The 25009-nt window shown below is 43.3% G+C and overlaps 1 protein-coding gene across 1 annotated transcript in view; it reads left to right on the top strand.

Annotated features, from left to right (window-relative positions):
• Positions 1–2714: 2714 nt before the first annotated feature.
• Positions 2715–25009, top strand: part of PAPPA (pappalysin 1) — a 181665-nt gene continuing 159370 nt past the window's right edge. Inside the window, exon 1 of the mRNA XM_009282252.2 lies at positions 2715–3111. Within this exon, the coding sequence (XP_009280527.1) occupies positions 2715–3111 (397 nt within the window). The remainder of the gene's footprint in view (positions 3112–25009) is intronic.

The raw sequence follows: 25009 nt of genomic DNA on the forward strand, positions 1-25009 counted from the left end.
ATTGAAATGTTTCAATAATTTTCTTTGACGATTTCAGCCAAATCATAATGTCCCTAAGAAACGTTGTGACTTCACAGATTTAGCTTTTTCCACTGGAAAAACTAGAACCTGCATTATTTGAGTTTAAGAGCCTGCTCTTCCAGACTGCACGTGGGCAAAGTTCCCACTTTGGGGGACTTTGGGGGAGTTGTCAAGTGGAGAAAGCAGCGTCCCCGGCAGCAGGACTCTTCCTGGTTTAGCTCTGTTTGAAGTCGAACAGGTTCACTTTAAATGTTTCAATTTTTGTTTGAGTTGCACTGTCCTCTGTGTGTTGAAGTAGAATAGTAAAGTGCAGTACTTAAAGCTCTGATCTTAAATTGTTTCTGCCGAGCAGGCACGTACGCATGTGTGTCTTTTTTGCATCCCTCTGAGTTCTTTGGGACATTTATGAGAGTTTATAGCGTGGTATAGTTTGTTTCCTAGCTAACAATTTCCTCTTGGTTGTTGAGAGGCTTAATTGCTTTGAGGTCTTCTATTAAAAACTTTGTAGACGTTGCCAGTATTTTGTGTCTGTCTTGTAAGTAGAGCTGTTGTGGAGGGAAGGTCTGTGTGGTTATAGAGGGGCTGGTCAGCTGTAGTTCTTGCTGACTTCTGGTGGGACTTATATCTGTGGATATAGCCAAGATCTCTGAAAATGCCAATTGTACATTCTTCAGTGTTTGCAAATTAGCAAGAAACTGAAAAAACATCAGGCTCTCGGGAGCCTTGCAAGCATGCAACAACTCTTTCTCATTGAAAAATTTACTTTCGTTAATTTTATCATGTATATTTTAAGTGTTAGTATTCATAACAAACTCATACTAATAGGGTAATCTGCAAAAGCAGAAAGATAACAGTCCCAGGAAAACTCTCTTGTGAGATTCCTGTTAAAAGTTGCTAGGAAAGTAAGGTGTGACAATCGTTAATTTTGAGATGGGAGAAGAGGATGATGTGGGTTGCTGGGTTTGTGACTGAATTTGGTGCGATTTAACTTGGTTCTACTGGATGACTTCTGAGTGGAATAGTGGCCCGCAGATTCAGAGTGTGCTACTGCTAAGTCATTTCCACTTATTAAGTACTTAGAAAAATCCTTTTTGTTGCCATCAGGGGGAGCTTTTGAGATCTTTCAAGAGTGAAAAAAAAAAATTAAAAAAAAAAAAAAGGAGAAAAAAAAGAAACGTCCCAGCTCAGAAACAGAGATCTACAAACCAGCAAGCAGCCAGAATCTTACCTGTGGCTACAACTAAGCCAGGGAAACCAGGGGAGCTGAATTCCTTAGACTGAAAAATTAGCAATATTGAGAGAGGATTTTTTGACTCAACCCACCAATAAAATTAATAATTTTTTTTATTATTATTTCAAAAAAGCCAGGAGTCTTTGGAGCATTCAAAAGCCAAATTCTGCTCTGTTGCTACAGCTTCTGGAAGGCAAATGCTCTTCAAAAAGCTTCTCTCCTTTTAGCTCCTGATGATTCGATGGGGACCTTTGATGCAACATTTGGATAAGCTGCACACAACTGCACTGAGGGGGACCACAAAAGGGGGAGCCTGGCTGATTGCATAACTTTAAGAAAATAATAAGAGGAAAAAGAAAGAATTAGAAAAGGAGAGAGAGAGTGAAAAAGAGAGAAAGACAGAAAGCAATTAAAAAAATATCTGAGACTCAAGTTTCAAGACTCTTTATGTGCTGCAGAGGAGCATAAGGTTTACCAGCAAAGTGCAACGGGGAGTCTGAGAGGAGAAATAGCTTTCTCTTTTGCCAAGAAAAAAAAATAGGAATGTGTGTTTTGGACTGGACTGAGAAAGAAAGCTGGGGAGACTGCAAAAAGGGGGGTGCAGGATTTTTGTCACATTGATCCATTCATCTTGATTGTCTTCTTTAAAAAATAAATAAGAGGGGGGAAAGTGATAGGGGGAAAGAGGAAGAGAGGAAAAGAAGGGGGGAAAAAGAAAACAGCAAAAGTGTTTGAACCTCTGGAGCTATCTGCTCCTTCAAGCTGATTGATTAGTCATGATCCCTGCAGTTTTAATGGGAATCATTCAATTGGGAAGGTGGAGCACCCTAGAGTAGATTAGCATATTCTTGTTTACTCATCTTCTGAGGGGCTTTTTCTCTTTTCTTTCATTTTGTGGAGAAGAAGGGAGGGGGGGAGGTTGAAAAGGGGGGAAGGAGGGGGTTGTGGCTTATGTTATAAAGGAGGCCAAAAAAATAAATAGATTAGAGCATCTTTTGGGGGGAGGGAAATCAGTGGGTCTGAGTCTTGGAGAAAGCTGGAGGGGGTTGTTTTGTTTTTTGTTTTGTTTTGTGTGTGTGTGTGAGAGTGTGTGTGTGGTTTTTTTTAAGAAGAAAAAAATAAAGGGAAGAAAATCCAGCAGAGAAAAGAAGAGAGAGAGGAATTCCTGCTGCGGAGGAATAGAGGAGAAGACAGATAGAGGAGGAAGAACAGAGAAATACATTTCAACCAAGAAGGAGTTTTGATTTATTTTATTTTTATTTGTTTTAAGGGAAAAAAAAATCTATAAGCAGGAAAAAGAAAGAAAGAAAAAGAAAAAAAGAAAAGAAAAAGCAACTGAGAAGGGTTATAAAAAGAGCAAATACCAAGAAGGGTGAACAAGAGAAGAAAGTCAAGGCAAGGAGGAGCCCAAAGCTGGCAGATCGGGAGGATTTGCAGGGGAGAAGGGGGGGGAAGATTGGAAATGCAGCTCTGGAGTTTGCTGCTGCCTCTTGCGCTTCTCTGTACAGCCCTAGCCAGTGGACCCGAATGTGGGATGGACGAGCGCTCCCGCAGGGCAAGAAGGGACACCAGGCACAGCCGCCAGCTCCTCTACACTGCCCCGGGCACCTGTGCCACCAGGTTAGCCCGAGGAAGGCGCTCCACTGCTGGGCTGGAGCCTGGGCATGTCCCCCGCAGGAGGCAACAGCGGGAGGTAAAGGACGAAGAGGAGTCCCTTACCCCGAGCAGGGCGCTCTATTTCAGTGGACAAGGTGATCAGCTGCGGCTGAAGGCAGATATTGAGCTGCCCCGAGATGCCTTCACTTTGCAAGTGTGGCTGAAAGCTGAAGGAGGACAGAGATCTCCGGCTGTCATTGCAGGTAGGTAGTTCGTCGTGCCTGTGGCTGCAGCATCCCTTTTACGTGTCGGGAGCCGGCAGAACAGCCAGCTGTAGGCGTGCGTGTGTATAGTATATGTGTGTGTACATTTAAATGTGCGTGTGTGCCTTGCAACATACGTACGTATGTGAGTGCATGTGTAAACACGCTCGGGTATGTTTATTATGCATATATTTGGTGAAATACCGGAGCTTGGCAAACTGTCTGAAAGTATATGCTCACAGAAAAAGTTATGTAAACTTTTGCATAGGGAAATGGCAATATCCTGGGCAGTTTCTTTATTTCTGTGTGTATGGATTAAGATGCAGATAGGAGAGAGAGCTCTTTTGGTGGGTTTTTACCTAATTTTCAGGTTGGAAAACTGTAAATACAGCATTTGAAAGTAGCTTTTATGTATGTATGAAAAGAAATGTATGTGTCTAGTGTGTGGCTGCAAAGAAATGCATATCTAAGGTCCCTATACGATTTCCTTAGTTTTATTAGCTCTTTAGTGTACTTCACTGTTACCTTTTTAGATGCAATGTTAGCATGTGGTTTCCAAAAAGCTATAAAGGAACTTTTGGCTATTGTGAAACCTCAAATGAATCAAATGAGCTTAGAAAGTTCCCAACCCCTCGACACTCAGCTAGGGCTGGGAATAGCACTGCAGCTAGAGGATGTGTTGAGTATTTTTGTCTCCCCTTAGAAATGGCAAGTGTAACACAAATGATCGTAAGGTCAAATAGCCCTATAAAATCATTTAGTACTCAAAGCAGCTACCAGTCTAAGCTGTCTGAGCTGAACAATAATGAGGAATATTGCACTTTTCTTATTTAAATTTTATGAGCCCATCATGAATTTGGGTCCTTTTCCCCCGTGTTCTCTCCCTCTCCCCCTCTCTCCCGCCACCTCCCGCCCTCTCCCTTGAGCTGCCCCGAGATGCCTTCACTTTGCAAGTGTGGCTGAAAGCTGAAGGAGGACAGAGATCTCCGGCTGTCATTGCAGGTAGGTAGTTCGTCGTGCCTGTGGCTGCAGCATCCCTTTTACGTTTCGGGAGCCGGCAGAACAGCCAGCTGTAGGCGTGCGTGTGTATAGTATATGTGTGTGTACATTTAAATGTGCGTGTGTGCCTTGCAACATACGTACGTATGTGAGTGCATGTGTAAACACGCTCGGGTATGTTTATTATGCATATATTTGGTGAAATACCGGAGCTTGGCAAACTGTCTGAAAGTATATGCTCACAGAAAAAGTTATGTAAACTTTTGCATAGGGAAATGGCAATATCCTGGGCAGTTTCTTTATTTCTGTGTGTATGGATTAAGATGCAGATAGGAGAGAGAGCTCTTTTGGTGGGTTTTTACCTAATTTTCAGGTTGGAAAACTGTAAATACAGCATTTGAAAGTAGCTTTTATGTATGTATGAAAAGAAATGTATGTGTCTAGTGTGTGGCTGCAAAGAAATGCATATCTAAGGTCCCTATACGATTTCCTTAGTTTTATTAGCTCTTTAGTGTACTTCACTGTTACCTTTTTAGATGCAATGTTAGCATGTGGTTTCCAAAAAGCTATAAAGGAACTTTTGGCTATTGTGAAACCTCAAATGAATCAAATGAGCTTAGAAAGTTCCCAACCCCTCGACACTCAGCTAGGGCTGGGAATAGCACTGCAGCTAGAGGATGTGTTGAGTATTTTTGTCTCCCCTTAGAAATGGCAAGTGTAACACAAATGATCGTAAGGTCAAATAGCCCTATAAAATCATTTAGTACTCAAAGCAGCTACCAGTCTAAGCTGTCTGAGCTGAACAATAATGAGGAATATTGCACTTTTCTTATTTAAATTTTATGAGCCCATCATGAATTTGGGTCCTTTTCCCCCGTGTTCTCTCCCTCTCCCCCTCCCTCCCGCCACCTCCCGCCCTCTCCCCGCTTTAGTGATAAAGTGCAGCGAAGTTGTCGTGAAATCGGATACTTTTTGGAGGGTTGCAAACCCTTATAAATGTTGCCACATCCATCTTCGCTCTGAAGGAAGTAATAGAAAATGGAAATGCCCTTAAAAAAAAAAGAAAACAAGTCAGAAAGAGAAACGGGGGGGGGGGGGGGGGGGGGAGGAAGACATGTTTTACAGTTCTTTTGGCAAGGAGATTCCCTGAAAGTACAAAGTTTCCATGTCCTAGGATGCCTTAAAGAGACAGGGAGGATTTCCCCTTTCCCTTTAACTGGAGTCACTTCCTACCAGAAGGCAGCGGATGCTTGTGCCGGTGGTACCGCGGCTGCTCCGCGCCAGCCCAGCTCGCCTCTCCCCTGCCACCCACCCTTCTGCGATTTTCTCTGTCTCCACTGCCCCATCCCTGACCTGCGCGACTGTCGTCTCACAAGAAAGTTGCTTTGTCCTAAGGAAAATAGAAACTAAGATGAACTCAGCAGTGCATTTCCTTAACTTTCCCCAATCCCAGCTGCTCTGCTCACTTGCGAGGAGGGGGACACGGTGTGTGTGTGGCTGCTGGGGTGGGCAGGAGGTGCTGGGCATGGGCTGCTCCTTTTTGCCTTTAGTAGGACAGGCAGATAAGTAATTTCGTAGGTGAAACAGATTATTACTTGCTTTATTTCTCCTGGCTTTCTCATACTCCACTCTTCTGGTTCCCAATCTTAACTTAAACCCCAGGGCTCAAAGTGCTTCTCTTTCAAGTTAGGAAAGACCGAATTTGGGTTTACATGGATCTCATCAGTGGCAAAACACAGTCAGTGTATTTTTTAATGTGTTTAATCCAACACCTAAGACCCCGTGTCTGTCTTTGGTGCAAATATCTCTAATTCATACAATAGGGAACCTAGACAAACACACACAAAGATCATTTGTAGTAAAATACTTTAATTGGATGGGGGAGGTTGGGTTGTTGCCTGTATAAAACACTTGACCCATTTTATGCATGGAAATAACATTCCACTGTGAAAAATGAAAAGAAATGCCCCAGTTTAGCACCATAGAGCTTGCAGCTCAGCTCGGGAGGACTTTGTGATTTTTATTTTATTTTTAAGCCCCCCCTCCCCCCCTCGCACAAACTCTTGAAGAGGAGCCAGGTTTGGCTCTGTGTGTAAACACCTGGAAGAGGTCCAAGAGGAACTCACTTGGAGTATCCTCCGCACACCACAGCCTCCCAGACCTGCAGCAAGCTTAGGGAGAGATTACGCTTCCCTCAATGAGGAAATCAAGGTTTCTGGCTGCCAAAACTCTTGGCTTTCTCATTTTCACTGTTTTGGGATGTGACAGACTCAGGAGCCCTGTTCTGCCATTGAAGTTGCATCTGTAGGACCCCACTGAAATCGAGAGCCCTTCTGGGTGTGTGGGAGGGGGGGGGCAGGGTCTGGGTCAAATTTGCTGACAGTGCCAGAAGTGAGTTTCTCCCCAACTTCCATCCCACTTGCAAAGTGGGAAACTGTGTGATTGTACAGATCTGAGGGAGAGGGCAGGGTTGCCTGGAAGATACCTTTTTCAGAGTCCTCCTTGTATCTTCATCTACTTTCTGCCCCCCACCCTCTGCCTGTATTGACTGCTCCCCTTCCATCCGTCCTTGCTGGCATATAAGTAGTCACTGCGAGTCATATAGGAGCCACATGTGTGCCTATTGGGGAAGCCTGTTGTGTCTGTTAAAAATCTCATGTAGGACTCAAGTTGTTATCAGCTTCTACGCCTGAGCCCTGATATAACGGAGCTCTTCTGCTAATCCAGGCTACAGGAGTTTCTGTTTCTGTCTGGAGCCAACTCTCCTTACGTCACCCTCTGCTGCAGTATTCAATTTGTTTTCATAAATGGCTAATTTTACAGCGCTGTTAAGTGGATTCGTCATTGTGCCGGGCCATGCCCTGTCTCTGATGATAGGCAGTCCTTGGTGCCAGGCTCTGCCAATTTTCACGCTGGTTGGCAGTGATGTTATTGCTGCCCTGTTTGACTTCACTGATATCTGTTCTGGCATTTGTCAGGGAAAGCTGTTGGGAAACTAGAAGTCTGACCCATTGATCTGTGTTACGCAAAAGCTCAGAAGCGTTTTCGGAGTTGGGCTGTGCTTCGTTTGTGCGGCTCCCGTGGTGCGGCTCTCCAGCGGAGGCAGCTCTCAGCTCGTGCGTACTTGCCTCGCTCCCCGGGCTGCACAGTTCTTGGACAAACACTCCTTGGATGTGCGTACCTACCACACAGCACAGTACATCCCTCTTACAAACACACACATGTGCACATGGTATTAATCATGCAAGTTTGTGCACTTTCCCCTGTAGGGTCTTTGAATGCATCTCTAGTTGTGAACGAAGGAGTTAAGGTCCAGACTGTAGTCAAGTTAGGTAATACACATGCCGTGCAAAATAAGACGCTTCAAAGCACCGTTGACCTTGCTTCTGTTGTAATCAAAGATATTTCAGTTCTACTGTGGAAATGCAACTCCATCCTAAGAAACAGGATCCTCCTGAGTCCCTGTCACTGTGTTTTCTGGTATATGGCTCAGGACTGGGATAGCTCATGTTTTCATAGGAATGAGATGTTGACTCTTTACTGGCTGGGAGCTGAGAGGAGCGGGATGAATGATCGGCAGCGGGAGCTGGAGTAAGAAGGCGTGCCTGCTCTGAAGAGTGAAAGTTATTTGTGTTTTGTTTTGGGTTTTTTTTCCCTTCCTGGTTTCATTCTCCTCTGTCTCTCTATTCCTCTGCCTGCCAACAGAGAGCATGATCCCAACTTAATAAAGCTTCATATGTAAGGGAGTGCCTATGTTTTCCCAACTTCAGTCCTTGATGAACATAAAACTGCAGCAGAATCCAAAGGGAAAGAAATGCCAAAATCAGCACAGTGGAGCTCACTTAAAGCCACAGCTCTTGCATGTAAGGGGCTGAGAAACATCTGTGGCAGGGTCCAATAATTGGGCAATTACAAAGATATGTAATTGACGCCGCGTAGGTCTGTTCCCCCCACAGGGTTTAAGAATATATATTTACTTTTGGGGGTTAATTTGGTTCCCTTCTGAAGTTTTGGAGTCTGATATTGATTTAATACACTTCAGGTAGAATTGGTGAGCTGGGTCCTGTCCCTGGAGCTGATCCTTGTAGCGGGAGTGTTGGGAACTTGAGAACATTTTCAATAGAGAATTTACTCTGAGTTTCACTGGCGTTAAAATAATAGGTAGGTAGATAATGCAGCATTTTCTCATCTTCAACAGCCTGTTGTCTTTTAATTGCATGAATTTTCTTGTTTTGATCTGTAATGAAGTACTAGAATTAAGGACTAGAGAATAAGTCAAACATAAAGCTTGTAGTTCTGTCATCTAATTAGCGCTGGCATGTGCCAGGTCCCAGGGTGATGGGCATGATGGGCGGAGTGGAGTAACGGCTGGACCAAAGTGACAGGAGCTTGAGCACCTGCCCAGATGCTCCTTCAGGGTGACAAGCCTCCAATACACCATTGCTGAAGGCTACAGGTAGCTGTGTGGTTTTGGCTTCCCTGTAGATGGGTTCAAATGATTAGCCACTTCATGACTATGGGTCTGGATAAGGCTTGACTAATGGGTCGCTGAAAAAAATATGGCATAGTTTGTTATTTACGAAATATTTGCATTTGAACAGCACGTTTCCTTGAGCCTGCAGAAGCCGGGGCAAGAGTCAGAAACTGGAAAAGAAAAATAACTTTTCTTTCTGTAAGATTTCCAATTTTAACCAGTCTCGTTCTTTTGACCAGTTACACACTAGAGTCAGAACAGCACAGTTAGAAGAAAGTTGCGGTTTTTTTCTTAAAGCAGTTACATGTAGGCTGCTCTAATTAATAAAATGGTAATAAAAGAAAGAGGGAAATTTGACTCTGTGTGTGTGAAGGATGGTAAATTTACATTCCTAAATGATGTATGGCTGTCTCCTGTAGGCACAGAGATGTGTCCCAGGCTGAGCTCGCCTCTGCAAGCTTCATTTTGGCCTTATTTCTTTCAAGCCAGCCTGTTTCAGTTTAAAAAACTTGTGTGAGGCAGAAAGCAAGCTGAGGGATGGTGTTTGGAGAGAGGGCGGGAGTGGGGCTCTCCTCAGGGATTCGTGGAGACGTCTGGAGAAGCGCAGAGCGGAGCTGTGGCAGGCGGGCCTCAGTGGTGAGGGCAAGAAAAAGCCCTTGGAGAGCCTTCGCACACTAAACCATCGCGGAAAGACAGACCTGGTTGGTGATTCAGATGCCTGAAAGTTATCGCATCAGGTTGAAGCTGCTCTCCGGGTCCCCCTGTCGCCTCCCCACACGGTGCCGGGGGAGCGTAGCAGATGGCTGAGGGGATCCTGAGGCCGCTCCGAGCGGAGGCAGAGGTGCACACCATCAGCCCTAGCCACGTGTGGCATAGTGAGGGATGCACTTAAATCCTAAATCCCAGAGGTCTCACCGAGCACTGCAGCGGCTGGGAGGGGCGACGCTGGCTCCCCGGGGTCCCTAACCCAGACCCTCCCACGAAGGTAGGTGCCACTTACCTTTCTCATGAAGAACGGGACAGGTCTCCACTTTCAAAGCGGGCCCAGGAGTTTGCTGATGCTGCTCCATGAGCTTTGTGTGTTCGCCAGCCTTTGCCAAGGGTGGGAGAGATCCTTGGCTGGGTGCGTCGAACAGCAAAGAGCTGAAGTGCCGGTGGGCACCTCCCTGGTCACTGGGGCCTGACCCCGGGTAAACACAGCAGGGGCATGCCAGCTGGGTGGAGCAGGGGGTTTTGGTGGAGAAATGCCTTCTTTGGAGCCCGGGTCTAGTTTCGTCAGGACGTAGGTGCCAAGCTCCTCAGTTCTGTTGCAAGAGAGGTGCAGCCACGACGCCTACCTGAGCAGCTTTAACGCAAAAATACTGCAGGACCAACGGGTTTTAGGTGCTCTCAAGACCATGGGATTAACTGAGTGCTTTCACCCTGGATTTTCATTGCTCATGCTGGCTTGAGCCAGAAAAAAGAGTCAAAATATAGTGGCTTTTTTCAAAAAGACATATTGAAAAAACAAAAATAAACCCTTCCATAACTGGGGTCAGCTGAAATGTTCCCATATAATAGTTTTGCTTCCAATTTTAGCCGTTGTTTTTTCAGCTCCTCTTTTCTTTTCTCTGATAGAAATTATAGGAGCAGAAGCAGAGAACGGACCACCTGGGTTGTCAAATTCAGTCCCCTGCAGTGTCAGGGATATAACAGCAGATAATTAGTCCAAACATTCACAGAATATCCACTTTGTAGGTTCTGACATAGTACAGGCCACAGAAAATTTCCCAGTGTTCTACTATAAACCAAAGATCTTTACCTAAGACCAAGAGTCACCACTATAATATAAGACAGGAAAAGAGAAGGACAGATTGACAACATCTTAAGTACCTAAAATCCAAAGCATCGGTTTGGAAAAGTGTTAAGTATGAGAAAGAAAAACATTTGCTGGTAAAAGATATCAGCTTTCTTATTTTCAGAAAGTTAAAAAAAGAATCAGGTGTTTTGACAGTTATGAAACTTCTATTGAAATTTTCAGTTAGAATATTTGCCAAAACTGATCCTTTCCCACAGATAGTCTGTTTTGATTAATTTCCCTTTTTCCTGAGAAAAATATTTTATCAAACATTTCCCACCCTTCTCTGGTCTTAGTCTGTGTGGCAGTTCCTACATCCCGTCATAGTAAGAATGAACGCGTTCACTTTATTACAGTTTTACTTCTTCAAATCTTGTATTCCAGATTATTCTGAAAATGCATTAGAAAAGTCTTGTTTGATCAAAACCCTCTATATTTTTCTCTCAACTGTATCAGCTAGTCTAATATCATCTTTTTTTTCATTTAACCTCCCTGAAAATGCATTAGAAAAGTCTTGTTTGATCAAAACCCTCTATATTTTTCTCTCAACTGTATCAGCTAGTCTAATATCATCTTTTTCTTCATTTAACCTCCTCTCTCTATACTACCACATTTTTCATCTAATACTGTCTTTACAATGATCAGTATATATTACTCTTTCTATTTCAAATATGCAAAATATATTGGACTTTTCGGTTTTCTAGGTTCTGGGCGTTTGCTTCACGCATTGTTCTGGGCACAGAACAATTCACTGTGCTGTCCTTTTTGTTTGTTTATTTTCCCAAAAATGAGACTTCTCAAAATGAAGGTGTACCTTTCTTCTGACCTTATACTTACATGGGTCTACATCTTACATGGGCATTTCCCTACCTTGGGGTAGCTGACATCTGGATATGATTCTTATTTTTATTTCAGCTTTCTGTGGAGAAGAAATGCTTGATTGTTCTTCTGCTAATTTCTGCTTCTCCCTACATTTCTCTTCATTTTCTCTGGTGTGAGCATGCATGCACATACACACACAATTTCCAAAGCACCTTTGATTTTTTTCCCAGATCAATAGAGCATTTAAACTCCAATGATCAAGGAAGATTAGCTTGTTTATTTCCCTCCATATTCTGACACAAGTGGCAGATCTTGTAAACTGCTTTGATTTGATCTTAGTGCCTATTATAAAGTTTACTCTCCCCAAAGCCATCCATGAAGTCAAAGTACTCTTACTCTAAACGCGAGCAGAGCAGAACTCAAAAAGGCGAGTTAAAAAGAGAACAAGAGTGAATATCTTATCCCAGAATTTTGCTTTCTGCTATCCTTGTCCATAGTGATCAGAACAATTTGCTTAGTTGAGGACTGTTCAACATCTGTAAGGTTGCCAGCACCAAGTGAGGGTGCAGTATGTATCATCGTTAAAACTGTGAACAAATATAAATACAAATCAGATCATCCCTTGGTGAGAATGGGGCTGGATTCATGATGTTAGATTTATGCTGGCAGCATGGATTTGATCCTAAACCTGTTCAAGATCATGAAAAAATACCATTGACCTTGGCTGACTCTGGCTTAGGCTCTGACTTCAGAGAGTCTTCTGCATCCCTCCTCTAAAGCCTGGACCCTTCCATGGTCCTTGCTTTAACATCCTTTATTTTGCTGTCCTTTCTTGCTTTGGATACAAGAGAAGAAAAATTGCGAAGCCCTAACGTCAGAGAAATTGGCCAGGGGAAGGGGACATGTTTATTTTAGTTGTTTTTGCTATACTCCAAATCCCACTTTGGCCTCTGTCTCTTTCAACCTTTCTCCTCTTTTTTTTTTTTTTTTTTTTTTTTTTTTTTTCCTTGGGGGTGGTGGGGGTGGTTTTTTTCAGTGTTAAAAAGAGCACTTATTCAAAACATGCTGTCCGGTTTTCTGTTTTGCTGGGTGATGTAAGTGTGTAACTTTCCCGTCCAATCTCTCCACCCTCTCTTATCACCATCATAGTCTCGGTTCTCTCTCTACTATCTGGTGTCCTTGATTCCCCCGTCTTTCCCGTCTTCCTGCTCTGTACAGTTGCTGGTTTCCTCCTCCCTAACAAGTGCGTGCCGTGGGTAACCCTGCGCTCTCTGTAGTTCTCACTTTCTTTTGCCGCAGGAGGGTGGTGTCCCCTCCTTGCGGACCAAGGGTGGCCACCAGGTTGGTGGCTTCAGCCAACTCGTGTTGGAAGTGCTGTGGGAACAGAGGGTAAGCAGGCTGTGTGTTTGTGTGCTTAGTCAGGCATATGCTCATGCATATTTTCCGGGAATTATTGGTATTGTTCTGTTTAATATCCATCCTAGTGGTACACAAACAAGGAGCGAGCCGTTGTTCTCACAAAGAGGGAGTGAGGGTGAAGTGAAACTGAGAAGCATCTGGAATTGGCCTGGTGAAGCAGCATCTGAGAGATATGATACCAGCTCATGAAAGCAAAAGAATTGCTGTGTTAGAGAAGAAAACCACTCTGTTATTTGCTGATTAACTCCTGGGGTCTGGTAGGCTTTCCTTGAGTCTTCCTTTTGAGTGATACTTAGGGCTCTTTTATCTCTTCTCCTTCCTCCCCTCTGCTGTGTTTTTCCTCCTTTTCCTTATCTAATTTATTGTCTCTTTATTTGCTTTAAATCACTTTCCCATATGGATTTCTCTCCTCTGACCCATCTTCCCCTCCCTCATCTGATTCCCAGGAGTCTTCTGTCGTCATGGAACTGGGAGAAGAGCAGCCTTGTTCCCGACACCGAGTATCAGCTGCAGGCTCCTTTCCTCCTTCGTTTTCTTCCTTGCCTATTCTCTGCTGTTAGTGTTGGAAGCATATTCACAAAGATCATCCACTGGATTGAGGAAAGAGATCTTATCACCATTATTTTGTTTGTTTTATTTAAGATGGGGAAAGAAATGGAAAGGAAAGGCCTTCACTGTTACCAGTGTTACTTAGTTTTGAATGTAGGGTTTTTCCTCCTGTTCTAATGTATCCTAATACGGTTATTTTCCTTTATCATTGCAGTAAATTGTGGTTTTGTAGTCCTGATAACTGCCTCAAAACATCCTGCTGATGGCGGTGATAAGTTTCTCAGGCGTGAGAGAACATTGCCCTTAAAATCAGGGAAACTGAGGAATGGAGGGATGCTCTGATTTGCCCAAGATTTGGCATTGTGTTGTTGGCAGAGCTCGAAACAGATCCCAGGAGCCTTGGCCTTTTGTTAAACTCTTTTTTTGTTTCAGGGGCGATGATAGTTATTCCTCAGCCTGGGTTGTTCTCCATGTGAAGTCAACACAGCCTAATTCCTGTAGGATGTTTCCTTGTAGCTGCTTCACTGGGTAATTGTTGTACTGAGCTGATGGTGGTTATGAAGTTTTTCACCTGGTGTCACACTGTTGAAAGCACTGGCAACACGGGGGACGGGTGAAGAAGGCAGCTGGCATTTGTGACATGAGCTCTTTGGAGATGGCAGAAAATCAGATGGTCTAGAATTAATATCTCTGACCTAGACATGCTGGTGATGTTTGAATCGGGATGAATTATTGTAGTTCTCAAATGGAACAGTGTATGCAGCCCATAATGGGGGAGAAAAGCAAATATCACCGAAGCCCCTTAGTTCAGAGTTCTCTTATTTAAATTGGAATACTTTGATATTTTTGATACAGCTGCACATTGATTAATATATTGACTTGCTGAAACAGCTTGTAAAATATGTACGTTCTAACTGCTAAGCATGTTCCTAGGAAATGCTGAAAATCTGCTCTGGGCATCTCAGGTTATTAAGGGCAAAACTAGCTCACTTACCTCATAGCTAAATACGGACCAGGTGAGTGGTTGCAGAAGGGGCTTTGCACACAGCGTGTTAGTGCCCCAGACTGTTTTGGGGAGGGATCGTCATCTACTGCACACTCTTGTGGCTAAACAACCAGTGTTTCTGTCGGGAGCATCAACAGGGAGGCTGTACATCATACAATCCACGCAATTTTGTTCTGAATTCAGCAGCATCTGTGCTTATACAGACTGAGGTGCTAAGGCTGAAATCTGGAGCTTGCATTACTACTGTCTTACATTGCATCTGTCTTGTGGATAAACAGAGCAGCCGCTCTGAGGTCAAAACAGCACCTTTCACCAGTGATAATTTAATGGGAATTATTTTCAGTGTAAACTAGACAAGAATTGGAAGCCTCCTGTGCTGTAGCTCATGAATGGAGATGTTCAGGGAGAAAAGGAGTACTGGGAGAAAAAGCAAATGTTAACTAAATGCATTACGCACACGATTTTGAAACATGTACTTGGCAGAGGGAAGGGTGAGCAGTACAAGCCAGATTCTGCTGTTGAACACACCAATGTAAACCTAGAGTAACTCCTTTGGAGAGGAAATCAGGGGGGCTGCTCCAGACCGATGAACGTGTAGAATTTGAGGCAGAGACAGAGTGCCTGCAATGGGGAAAATGAACAAGCTGAGAAGTGGATGTCATGGAGAACAACCTCCAACCACCGTCACCGCTGTCGATGGTTTAATTTGGGTGTGTAATGGTTATGGTGATGCAGTGGGAAACATTTGTACAATATGGGGTTGTTTTTACTTTTTGGAGTATTTTCTGCATATACCTATCATAATCCCTCTAGACTGTGAAATTAGGCCATATACTGTTTTTACAGTGAGCCCTTTGTGTTTCTGGCAACAAACACTTCTGAACTCTGCTCTCCAGTCTTGTGGCCCTAAACTCCTTCACCCCCTCCCTTACTGTCCCATCTCCAGCAATAATATCCCCTCCTCTGTTTATAAACAAACACCCTCAGAGGAAGTTCACAGGAAGAAAAGTTGGTTAATGAAAATCAACCATGCACTCAGGTCCAGGCTGTGGGTTGGAGCCAGCAGGGTTGCTGGATGTTTCCTACTCTGCATCTGCTTGTAGGAGTTTCTTTGATGAGATGTTTGCCTGTCCATCTAACTATGCGTCTTTCTCTTCTTTTCCCTTCTTCACGGAAAATATGAAAAAAGAGGGAGTAAAATTATAGTCTCAATTTGCTTTAAAATCAGCGTGGGCAGTATTTGGCAACCCCGAGGAGGGAGACTAGCTTCAATGAACTTGTAGAATTTCTTCTTGATAAATCCACTGATTTTGTCTTTTTTTTTTTAAACACTGAAATCTAGATTCTGGCTCCTGCCAAAACTGTTGCTCTTGAGTTGCGCAAAGGCTGTAAAAGGACTGAAATAGCCCAAAGGATAATTGTCCTACTATAGTCTGAGCACGAGGCTGATACATCTGGTGTTGCACATCACTGTCACAGAACCACCAGCTTAAGGAGGTAGGAGTGAGCAGGACCCAAGGAAGTAGATAACACAGGACTGTGTAGTCACCATAAGCTCTGGAGCAAGGGACAGATAGGCATGGTAATGGTGCTGTCAGCTGGAAAACACAAAATGCTTTAACTTGCTCCAGAGGTCCCCGAAGCCCCTTACAGCACAGGGGGAACCTGAGGAAAAAGTCCATTTTCTTGTGACTGCTCCTGGGTTGTGCTTTCAGTACTGCACCTTGGTGGTCTCAGATAGGAGGTGAGGGAATTATGTGTTTGTTTCCTTCCAGGAGACACCGGGATCCTCTAAAAAGCTTTTCTGGCTACTCAAAATGCATGGGAAAATCATTAGATAAAGGAAAACTCTGGGAGTGTGGGAGGCAGCACTGGTCAGGGCTGTGGTTCCTCGCTTGCGCAGGGGTGTGGTATTGATGCATCGCTCACGTCACCGTCCCAGGCTCCCCCTCTTCCATAGGGAGTGTCTTTGGAAATTGGGAATAAGGGAGTTTTTACAGATATAATAGATGTGAAAGTTGTGGTCCCACTTTTAGTTCTAAGAGCCTTGAAGTTTTAGATGTATTACAAAAGGTGTCCAGTGCTGGCAGAATCTCCATACCTTAAAATGTGAACGGTTTAAAATAGTCTTAGCTGTTGTTTTTTGTTGAAAGAGCAGTTTCTCTTATTGTACAAATATTTTCTGTCAGGTAATTAATAGCCTTACTTGTAAGACTATTCCATTGCGGTCTCTCCACCTCCCACCCCAATCAGAAATGAGCGTTTCGTATTGCAGCGTGGACAAAGTTTATCAGTTGTTGCATGATCCCTTTGCCTGTGAACAGATTGAAGAAAGAAGGGGGCAGGGTGGTGGTGGAAATGGACCTGATTTATACTGATGAGCTTCCTCCAAGAATTCCAGGATAACTATCAACAGTTTCTCCTAGGAGGAAAGTTGAGCGATTCATTCTTGCCCTTTGAAGAGCTCTGAATTAATGAAGAGCAGAGTATCTTCTGCTCTTTGTGCTGGGAAAGACTGGAATTCCCTAAAGTCCTCTTGCTAGAGATGGTTTAATCAAACAGACTGTTTACATTCTATGTCTCACCAAAGGCAGTGCTCAAACAGGGGTGGTCTTCAGCTATACGCTGTAATACTAGGGGTTTATTTTATTTTATTTTAAACGTCAGCATATCACCGGTTTTACTGGGAAATGGCCGTATCCAAACACCTGCAGGCTCCGTGGAACAGGCCAGAGAGGGAAGCAACAGCAGCTGCATCTCACAGAGGCAAAATGATACTGTGAGGGGTCTGTGTTTCTTCTCCAAAGGTTTCTGCAGGGTTGGGATTTGGCAGCAAAGGTGGGCTGGGAGCACTTGTACTCATGGAGGAAGACACCTTCCAGTGGTAGGAGGCTGAGTACTGGACCAAACTCTTCCCTCTGCCTCAAGCGCGGATGGCAGGGGCAGAGAAGCAAGGGCCTTTCTGCCCCAACCATGTGTTTTGTCTCACACTGTGAAAGCCAAACTGTTTTGGTGAACAGTTTCTGTGCTCTCATACTTAAGAAGGCACTAAATGAAATGGGAGCTATGTATTTCATGAAAGAGAGGGAAGAAGGAAATGAGATTAGGATAGCTCTTCCTACCATTGCCCATCTCTCCCCTCCCCTCCCTCAGGATGAACGTCTCTTGCACCTATATCAAGAAACCAACACTTCATTGCACATCTGTATGTCTGAAATTGGCCATAAACCTTGAGTCAGGATCTAAACTTGTGTTAAGATACATTTTTTTTTTTTTTCCAAAAAATACTTTGGTATCTTCTGGAAGTGATGTACTTCCGCTCCCCATGCACAGGATCTTCTGTGCATCATTGAGGAGGATGCACGTAAGTAGGCAACGGGGCCAACATTCTTCCAAACCCAAGCAATCCAACCAGCTGTTCAGCAGGGATGTTATTTATTGAGAACTGTCAATGTGTTCAACACATGGTGTCCTTTGCACTGACGAACTCACAGCCTGGCTTTTATGGGGTTTCTCTGACACTTGTCAAACACTGGTGACAGGGCAAGCTTTGCGAGGCACAGGTTTTTATGTGAAAATTATTATAGAAGGGTATTGCAACAAGATGTCCTGTAAGGAAAGGAGAAACAGAGACTAGTTGGCAGAGAAGAAAACAGAAGCAGTTGCAAAGGGTAGAGGTTTCTTTTTGGCTGGTGGTTTCAGGAAGAGAACAGAGATTTCCTTCAGCGATAAATTAGATGCTTTGGGAGAAAGAAAGGGTGTTTGTTCCATGATGAAACTGCTGTGTGAGAGAGAAGCAGGCTCCCTCTTCTGCTAATTCAAGCTGCTTATTTTGTGGCATAATGGTTGGAGGTGGGCAGGTTGCTCTGGGGTTTTAGTTGCTACTTTGCAATTGCTCTGAGGTGCCTTCAGCTCTGTCCTTTCCATCTGTGAAGGTGGGATAATGGTTTGCAGCAGTCCTCAGAGAGATGCTGTTTGTAAGGATGAGGTAGTATCATCAGTGCAGCGCTTTGGTCACGTATGATGCTGTAAATGGCAAATGCCACTCCACTGTACTAAAAGAAGAAATGCTCAGCCAAGAAGTCCCATTGGCCAGGGTCGTGGTAGGTCCCTGCAGCGCTGTGCTGCTATAAAGAGAAGACTGACGTTGTGGAATGCCAAAGAGACAAAAAGACAGAGGCATATCTTGCCAATCTCTTACTTATCTATTTGTCCCATCTTTTTTCTCTTGACTTGTGTAAGCTCGTATTCATGAGTATCACAGGTATTTATTTTCCCCCACTGAAAAACAGAGCTGTTGCCTGAACAGTGTGACTCTGGCCACATTCCCTCCTATTCAGCACAAAGCAATCTTGGCTCTTTACTAGTTAATATTTTCTGTCAACAACCTGCAAGAAAACATAAAATCAGTGCTGATAAAATTTGCAGATGTTGCAGAGTTCAGGGAGTGGTAAACAATGACCAAAACAGGACTCTCATTTGGGTGTTTTCAAAAACTGAGAACATGCAAACAGTATGCATTAGAATAAAGCCAAATGTGAAGTCATACATATAGAAAGACAGGCGGCAGGTCATACATAAAGGACGGATGGTGGGGGAAGGGTCTTTCACCTGGAAGCTAAATGTTTAGGAGTAACTGCCTGTTGGAATAGATAAAGCATGTAAATGTGAGCTGCCAATGCGATGCTGTGGCCAAAGGTTTAGAGTCATCGTTGGCTATGTAAACAAGGAAGCATTGAACAGGATTGGGGAGGTTGTATTGTCCTTGTATTGACACTGGAGTAGCTGGTGCTGAAGTACTTTGTCCAGTTCTGGTGTCCAGAGTTTAAGAAGGATGTGGTATGAAAGAGGATTTAGAGGAAAAAAATTAACAATGACAATAATTATATGATTTGTAACAAGTCTTAAAGTATTTGACTCAAGAAGATTAAGAGGTGACTTGATCATCATGATCTTTTAAGTATATGTTTGAGGACTATTAATCTGATAATTCGAGGTTGGAAATCTAATAATAGACAATATGAGTAAATCTAATGGATGCACATGGAGGCTAAGCAACTTCAGAACAGAGAGAAAATGCAGTATTTTAGCCCTGAGAGTAGTCAATGATTGAAAAACCTTTCTGAGTAGAATGGTGGAATATCTGTCACCATAACTTTCAAATAAAAGTTCAGCATTTTTCCAAAGTACAAATTCTTTAAAGAGGAGTTAATTCAGTCCTCACCCATATTGTGTCTGAGTGCTTCTAATGTCAGATTATTCTGGGGTTTTCAGATATTACTGCAAAAATAATTGAAGCCAACAGTAAAGCACAGGTAGCGCTAGGATGCTAATTTCAAATCCTTTAATTTTCCAGTATTTCTATGGATTCTCCTTGACACTGGTAGGATATTTCTAGTCACCATAATATTTCCAGCTCTTTGTAGGGTCTCCTGGGCATCACTATAGTTGAATTGTCAGGCTGAGTTTCATATGTTGTTAATCTTGTTTAGATTTTGTCACCTTTAACCGGAACGGTGTGCTGAGCAATGACTTGACTTTCCCCTTCAAAACAGTCCAGTGTTTCAGCTAGTCTGAAGACAAGCTGAAAAACAAGACTGAAATCTTTTCTCGTTGAAGGTAGTAAGAGTTTTACTGTTGACTTCAATGAAGGCAAGAATTTACCTCCAGAATACAAACTTTGGGGAGCGAAATCAAGGTTTCCCTCTGAAAGCTGGAGCATTGACAATGTCAGGACTGTGAAGCTAACACAGCAGACATCTGTTAAAAACAGAGAAGTGAATGAGAAAGCAGAGAATAAGCTTGGGGTGACTTTTGCTTGTCATCTCCTTGCTGGGTGGTCTCCCTCACAGTCTCAGGGCAGAACAGCAGTCCAGTATGTAGGCTGTATGCTGAAATGACCTATTCTTGTGGCTTTGGCTGAGTTGCAAACAGAAAATATAGACCAAAGACCTATCGAAGGTGATTAGTGTTATGAGACAGGATTTCATTTCATTTGAGCCATCCCCAGCTGGAGACCGTTCCTCAAAATTCAAATTTAAGCCAAGTGCTCAAAATGCCCCAGTCTGCTCCCTCAAACCCATGTGCACATGTATATATAGGTCTATGCACAGAGAAAGTAGTACGTGTACATGCTATTTTGTTAGTCTTCATTTCTTTGGTTCCAAATTTAACCAGAAGTGGAAGGGCTGAAATAACATAAGAAAGGTTGGACATACGATATTTCCTGCTGCTCAGCTAAACACAAGAATTGCCAAAAATCTTCCAAGGTAGCTTGTTTCTTTTACATTTTTCTCCCAGTTCTGCAGGCTGGAGAAGGTCAATTACTTTTGAGAAGCATTTGACTTTGGCAACGCTTATGGAAAGCGAAGTAGAATTATGACCTTTTGGAGGTTTGCCCATCGCTGTCCCATCTTGTCCTTTAAGAACTAAAGGCTGAATTTTCAGATACAGCCTTCGATTTAATAGGTGTGAATTTGTTTCTATACACTTCTAAGACATCGTGAGTATCTGTGTGAGAATTCTCTTTTAGATGTCTATTTATTTGTGCTCACAGATCAAGTGATCACTGATATTTGTAGAGCAGAAACACAAGCTCAGGTATTTCCAGGAGGAAAATCATACCAAAACAAATGAAATTGGATTCAAACTGAGCAGAAAAATAGGGCTCTAAAATTATATACTTAGGTTAGTATGTGGTGACTACAGCCTATCTGGAATGCATACTATAATAGTTATATCATGTTAGAGAGGCAGGTTTTTTCAGCAGGATGTTTCCTAGAAAGCACAAATATCTCTGTGGTTTGTGTATGGGTTTGGAACTTGTATGCAAGTATGGAGCGGGGAATTTAAGGCATGAAATAGTCATGATTAGAGAAGGCCCGGATCCCTTTCAAAAGCGACAGCAGAAAACAGGCACAATCAGCTCCGTTCTGCCTCCTGTTATTGCATGCTGTTCTGTGTATTGCATCGGAGACGTTACTTTTAAGGTTGGTAAATTCCTCAGTTGTTTCTATTAGCACAGGAAAGATGCAGTCATATGGGAAAGACAGATGCAGTAAGATATTTGAGTCTGGATGAGATCTAAGATATTTTTACAATAAGATACTTAATTTTCACAGAGGCAAAGACCTTGCATGGTATAAATCAGTGTAAATCCACTGGAACTACTCAGTTTTGCACTCACAAAGTATCTGCCCAAGAATGTTCTCAAAATCCAATTAAATAACTAGAACTGTTTCATGTGGAAATGCCCCTCAATTACAAAGACAAGGCTAAGCTATCATGATGTGATTTTTACAGTCCCCTCACAGGGTGCCCTAGTTTGCATTCATGGAATTTTTTGTTTTTGTTTTGTTTTTGTAATAATGTGGATGTTGGCCATCTGTCTGATCCTGGAAAGGTTGTAAGGTTGTCCCCGCTCCCCAGGTCCTCTTCCCACTCCCTCATTGATCATAATGCTTGATTTAGGTGCCACTAGATTTCCTTCTTTGTTCTCTAGCCCTAACCTCCCCCCCACAAACACACATGCATTGTGCAATGGTGTAAAAGCTCTTCTCTCTGCAGCTGGGAGTAGTAACTGCTCAGCTGGTTCCAGTGCTGCCTTAAAGCTGCTGTAAAGGTCAGAGACAAAGGAATTCTAAAAAGCAAAACAAGCTGTGTTGTCCTCCCTTCAATCCTCGCTGTGTATTTTGATCAGCACGACAAGCAAGCTCATGTGTAGACCTCCACTTCTCGCTGCTCCACGTTTCTGGCCGTCGAGGGGGTTCTGTAGGGCAGCATGTCGGGCGTTTTTCCAGCACGACTACGGGCTTGGCCGCTGCTGCAGCTGATTGACTTGCAGTGCTTGTCAGGCACAAAGCACATTTTGAAAGGAAATGCCATATTGAACTCCCAGTGAGCTGATGGGTATTGTGCACGGTCATCTGATGGCACAGATGTGCCCCTAATAATCCTTCCAGGAGAACATTTCCTCCTGGGATGCTCTGGCCATCTGATCTGCTCTGAGGTATGCTGACCTATCTTGACCCAGTTTATGATCAATTCTCTGCTGTTTTCTAAAATGAGCCCAGAAATACCACTTTATCATTTAGATTGCCTGGAAGTTATGGTACTTATGTGTCTGTTCTTTCCGTAGAAGATACTCTCTGTGTTTGCTCTCAAGCATTAACTCTTACAAAAGGGAGGAAAGCCACTCCGTCTTAGCATGCACAAGAGTAAATTTCTCTGTAGAGCTTTGATAGCTAATCAGTATTTGGCTAATAGTGCAGGGAGGAGGAGGAGACGTGGAAGCAGAGGTAACGTATGTTCCACCAAGCACGTTGCTGGGTACATTCATCTGTGTGTGTAGAGCGACCCTTCTGCTGGTGTGCCATCATATTTGTGTCCTTTTTTGCAAGTTTGTGTGTGCTTCCAGTTTTGTGTGTGTTACTTGTGCATGCATCTGTGAAAGATGGATGATTTTCATGCATGCCTCTTGATATGTATCCGTGTGTTTTGCAACATCTGCTTTTAAAGTGAGAATGATGTTAATGCTGGATTTCTCTAAAGGTGAATACACTGCCTCAGCTACAATAGGATGGTTAATTCGTAACCTGGTTCTGCTGATCAGTGAGCATAGATAAGCTTGGAAGCTGAGAGGTGTGTTCAAGTCTCTTTGAGCCAAACCAACAAACTTACTGAGGGCTTTCCATTCCCTTATATTTGAAGGATATCTGGGTTTTCATAAACACTAAACTCTGCTTTATTATCAGTGGGCCACACTAGAGTGTCTAAAACTGGCAGCCACCAACCTGAATTCTTGTCTGAATCAGGCCTGATGCAAAGCCTCCCATATTTATGACGTACACCAGTGATTCTCTGAACGGTGATGGCTGCAGGGTTTATGATTTAAAGTTAAGTAGTATCAGAACAAAGCCTTCCTGTACTATCTTAATACTGTCCCTATGTCTGCATATGTTATGATCATCTCTAATAACATGGACACATACTGGTTTTCCAAGCTTCAACCAAAAATATTTGGTTGTTTCTGAGAACAAGGCAGACAAATAAATTGTTTTGTAGATATTAGAAAATACTTACCCTTGTTCTCTGGAATGTTCCTGTCTTCCCAGACTTTATAGCAGGGACTGAAGTTTGACCCTTGCGAAGGATGTGCTTTTTGCTATCCATCTAAAAGCCCGCCTAAACCTAGTTATTAGATCATAAACAGCCACAGTTTGTTAACCAAGTACCAGTCTCCACTGGTTCTGCAGCTTTATTGTGAAATGCTTAGGGAGATCTAGATAAGAAGCCAACCTTCCCACTAATACTTGTTTACGCTGATACTGTATACAAAGGAGCCCTTGCAAAAGCAATACCCGGTCCAAGGATGACCCTGTTATAATACTGCAAGGACTGAAGCTCGCTCCTCTGTGCCATCTGGTTGTGCAGTGTTGTGTGTTCATTTACACCTCAAAATCCTCACAATCTAATAATTTCTCACTAACCCCAGCCTACCAGATCTATCTGCAGTAAACTCTCATATACTGTTAGCCGGTATATTCTCACAATAGGCTCAGTGAGGTGTCACTAATGTGATTGTCCATGCCAGTGGCTGCTCTGTTGCAGCCTACATGATTTTGTTATCAGAAGGGAAGGATTTATGTAATGTTCGTAACTAACCAGCCACTACAAATTAATGTGTTGCTGTTTTAGCTGTTCTCACCTCCCTGTTTTCAGGCTTCAAGGTATCTCATTGAGCATATGAGTGACTGGGAATTTGAGAAACAGTACAGAATATATGCTTAATTTAATGCTAAATGGCAGTGATATAAAGATTTTGATATTGCAAAGAGCCTTGGGCCAAATTCTCAACGTTAAATAGGCATAGCTGTATTAGAGTCTGTATTTCTACATGATGAAGATCTTGTCTTTTATGTCAAAACAAAAAGAACTCCATCCTTCTGTCTCAGATCTGAATCCTATTGCATAGCTTGTAAATGATAATATCTGGTGTGGATTCGGCTAGATTGATAGCAGCAGCAAACATCCCCTTTTTGCTCGCTTAAGTAGTACGTTGCTACCTGAGCAAGTCTCAGGTGTTTGCTTGAGCCACTCCTCGTCTCAGGGGGCGACCTCAGGAGGCCTCTTAGCTGTGTTGGAAATGGTATAGACAGAGATGTTGCCTTAAGTACTCTGGACTCTGAATTATTTAACTATTGTGGAAGGAAGTGGGGGCTGGGGTAAGCATGGCGAAGGAAAGGAGAGATTATTTCTCCCCTTTGTAAAACTATATTGGGTTCAACGTCATACCATGAAATATCCAGTGCAGAACTCAAGAACTGCTCCAGTGGATCTTCACTGACTTATCCAATTGCATGGAACATGGGGATACTTAACCCAAATCTGTCGGTTTTAATTATTTTCCTCTGGACAGATAAAAGCTTTCTATAGGTTCCTGTAGAATATTTGCTCTTTCAAGCGTTCCTCTGTGCTTTGATACTAAACGATTAAAGCATGCTAAAGAAAAAAACAGTCCCAACCTTTAGCTCCCTGTTCTTGGGCCCCCTGACTGCAGCTTTGATTGTTGACCTAAATTCCCCTTTCATAACTGAGTCCTGTCACCTCTGGTTGTAGTCTCCCAGCAAAACAGGCACGGCCAACTTTCAGAAGTGCAGGGCACTGTTTTCCATTCTGCCTTGCACGGCTGTGACGGGCTCCGCAGCACACCTGATGTGTTCAAAGTCAAACTGACCTCCTTCTTCCCCTTCCCCCAGCCTCTCGGCTTCTGGAAAGGAAAGCATAACAAGTC

Source organism: Aptenodytes forsteri, unplaced genomic scaffold, assembly GCF_000699145.1.
Source record: "Aptenodytes forsteri isolate BGI_AS27 unplaced genomic scaffold, ASM69914v1 Scaffold325, whole genome shotgun sequence".
In the NCBI taxonomy this organism is placed as follows: Eukaryota; Metazoa; Chordata; class Aves; order Sphenisciformes; family Spheniscidae; genus Aptenodytes; species Aptenodytes forsteri.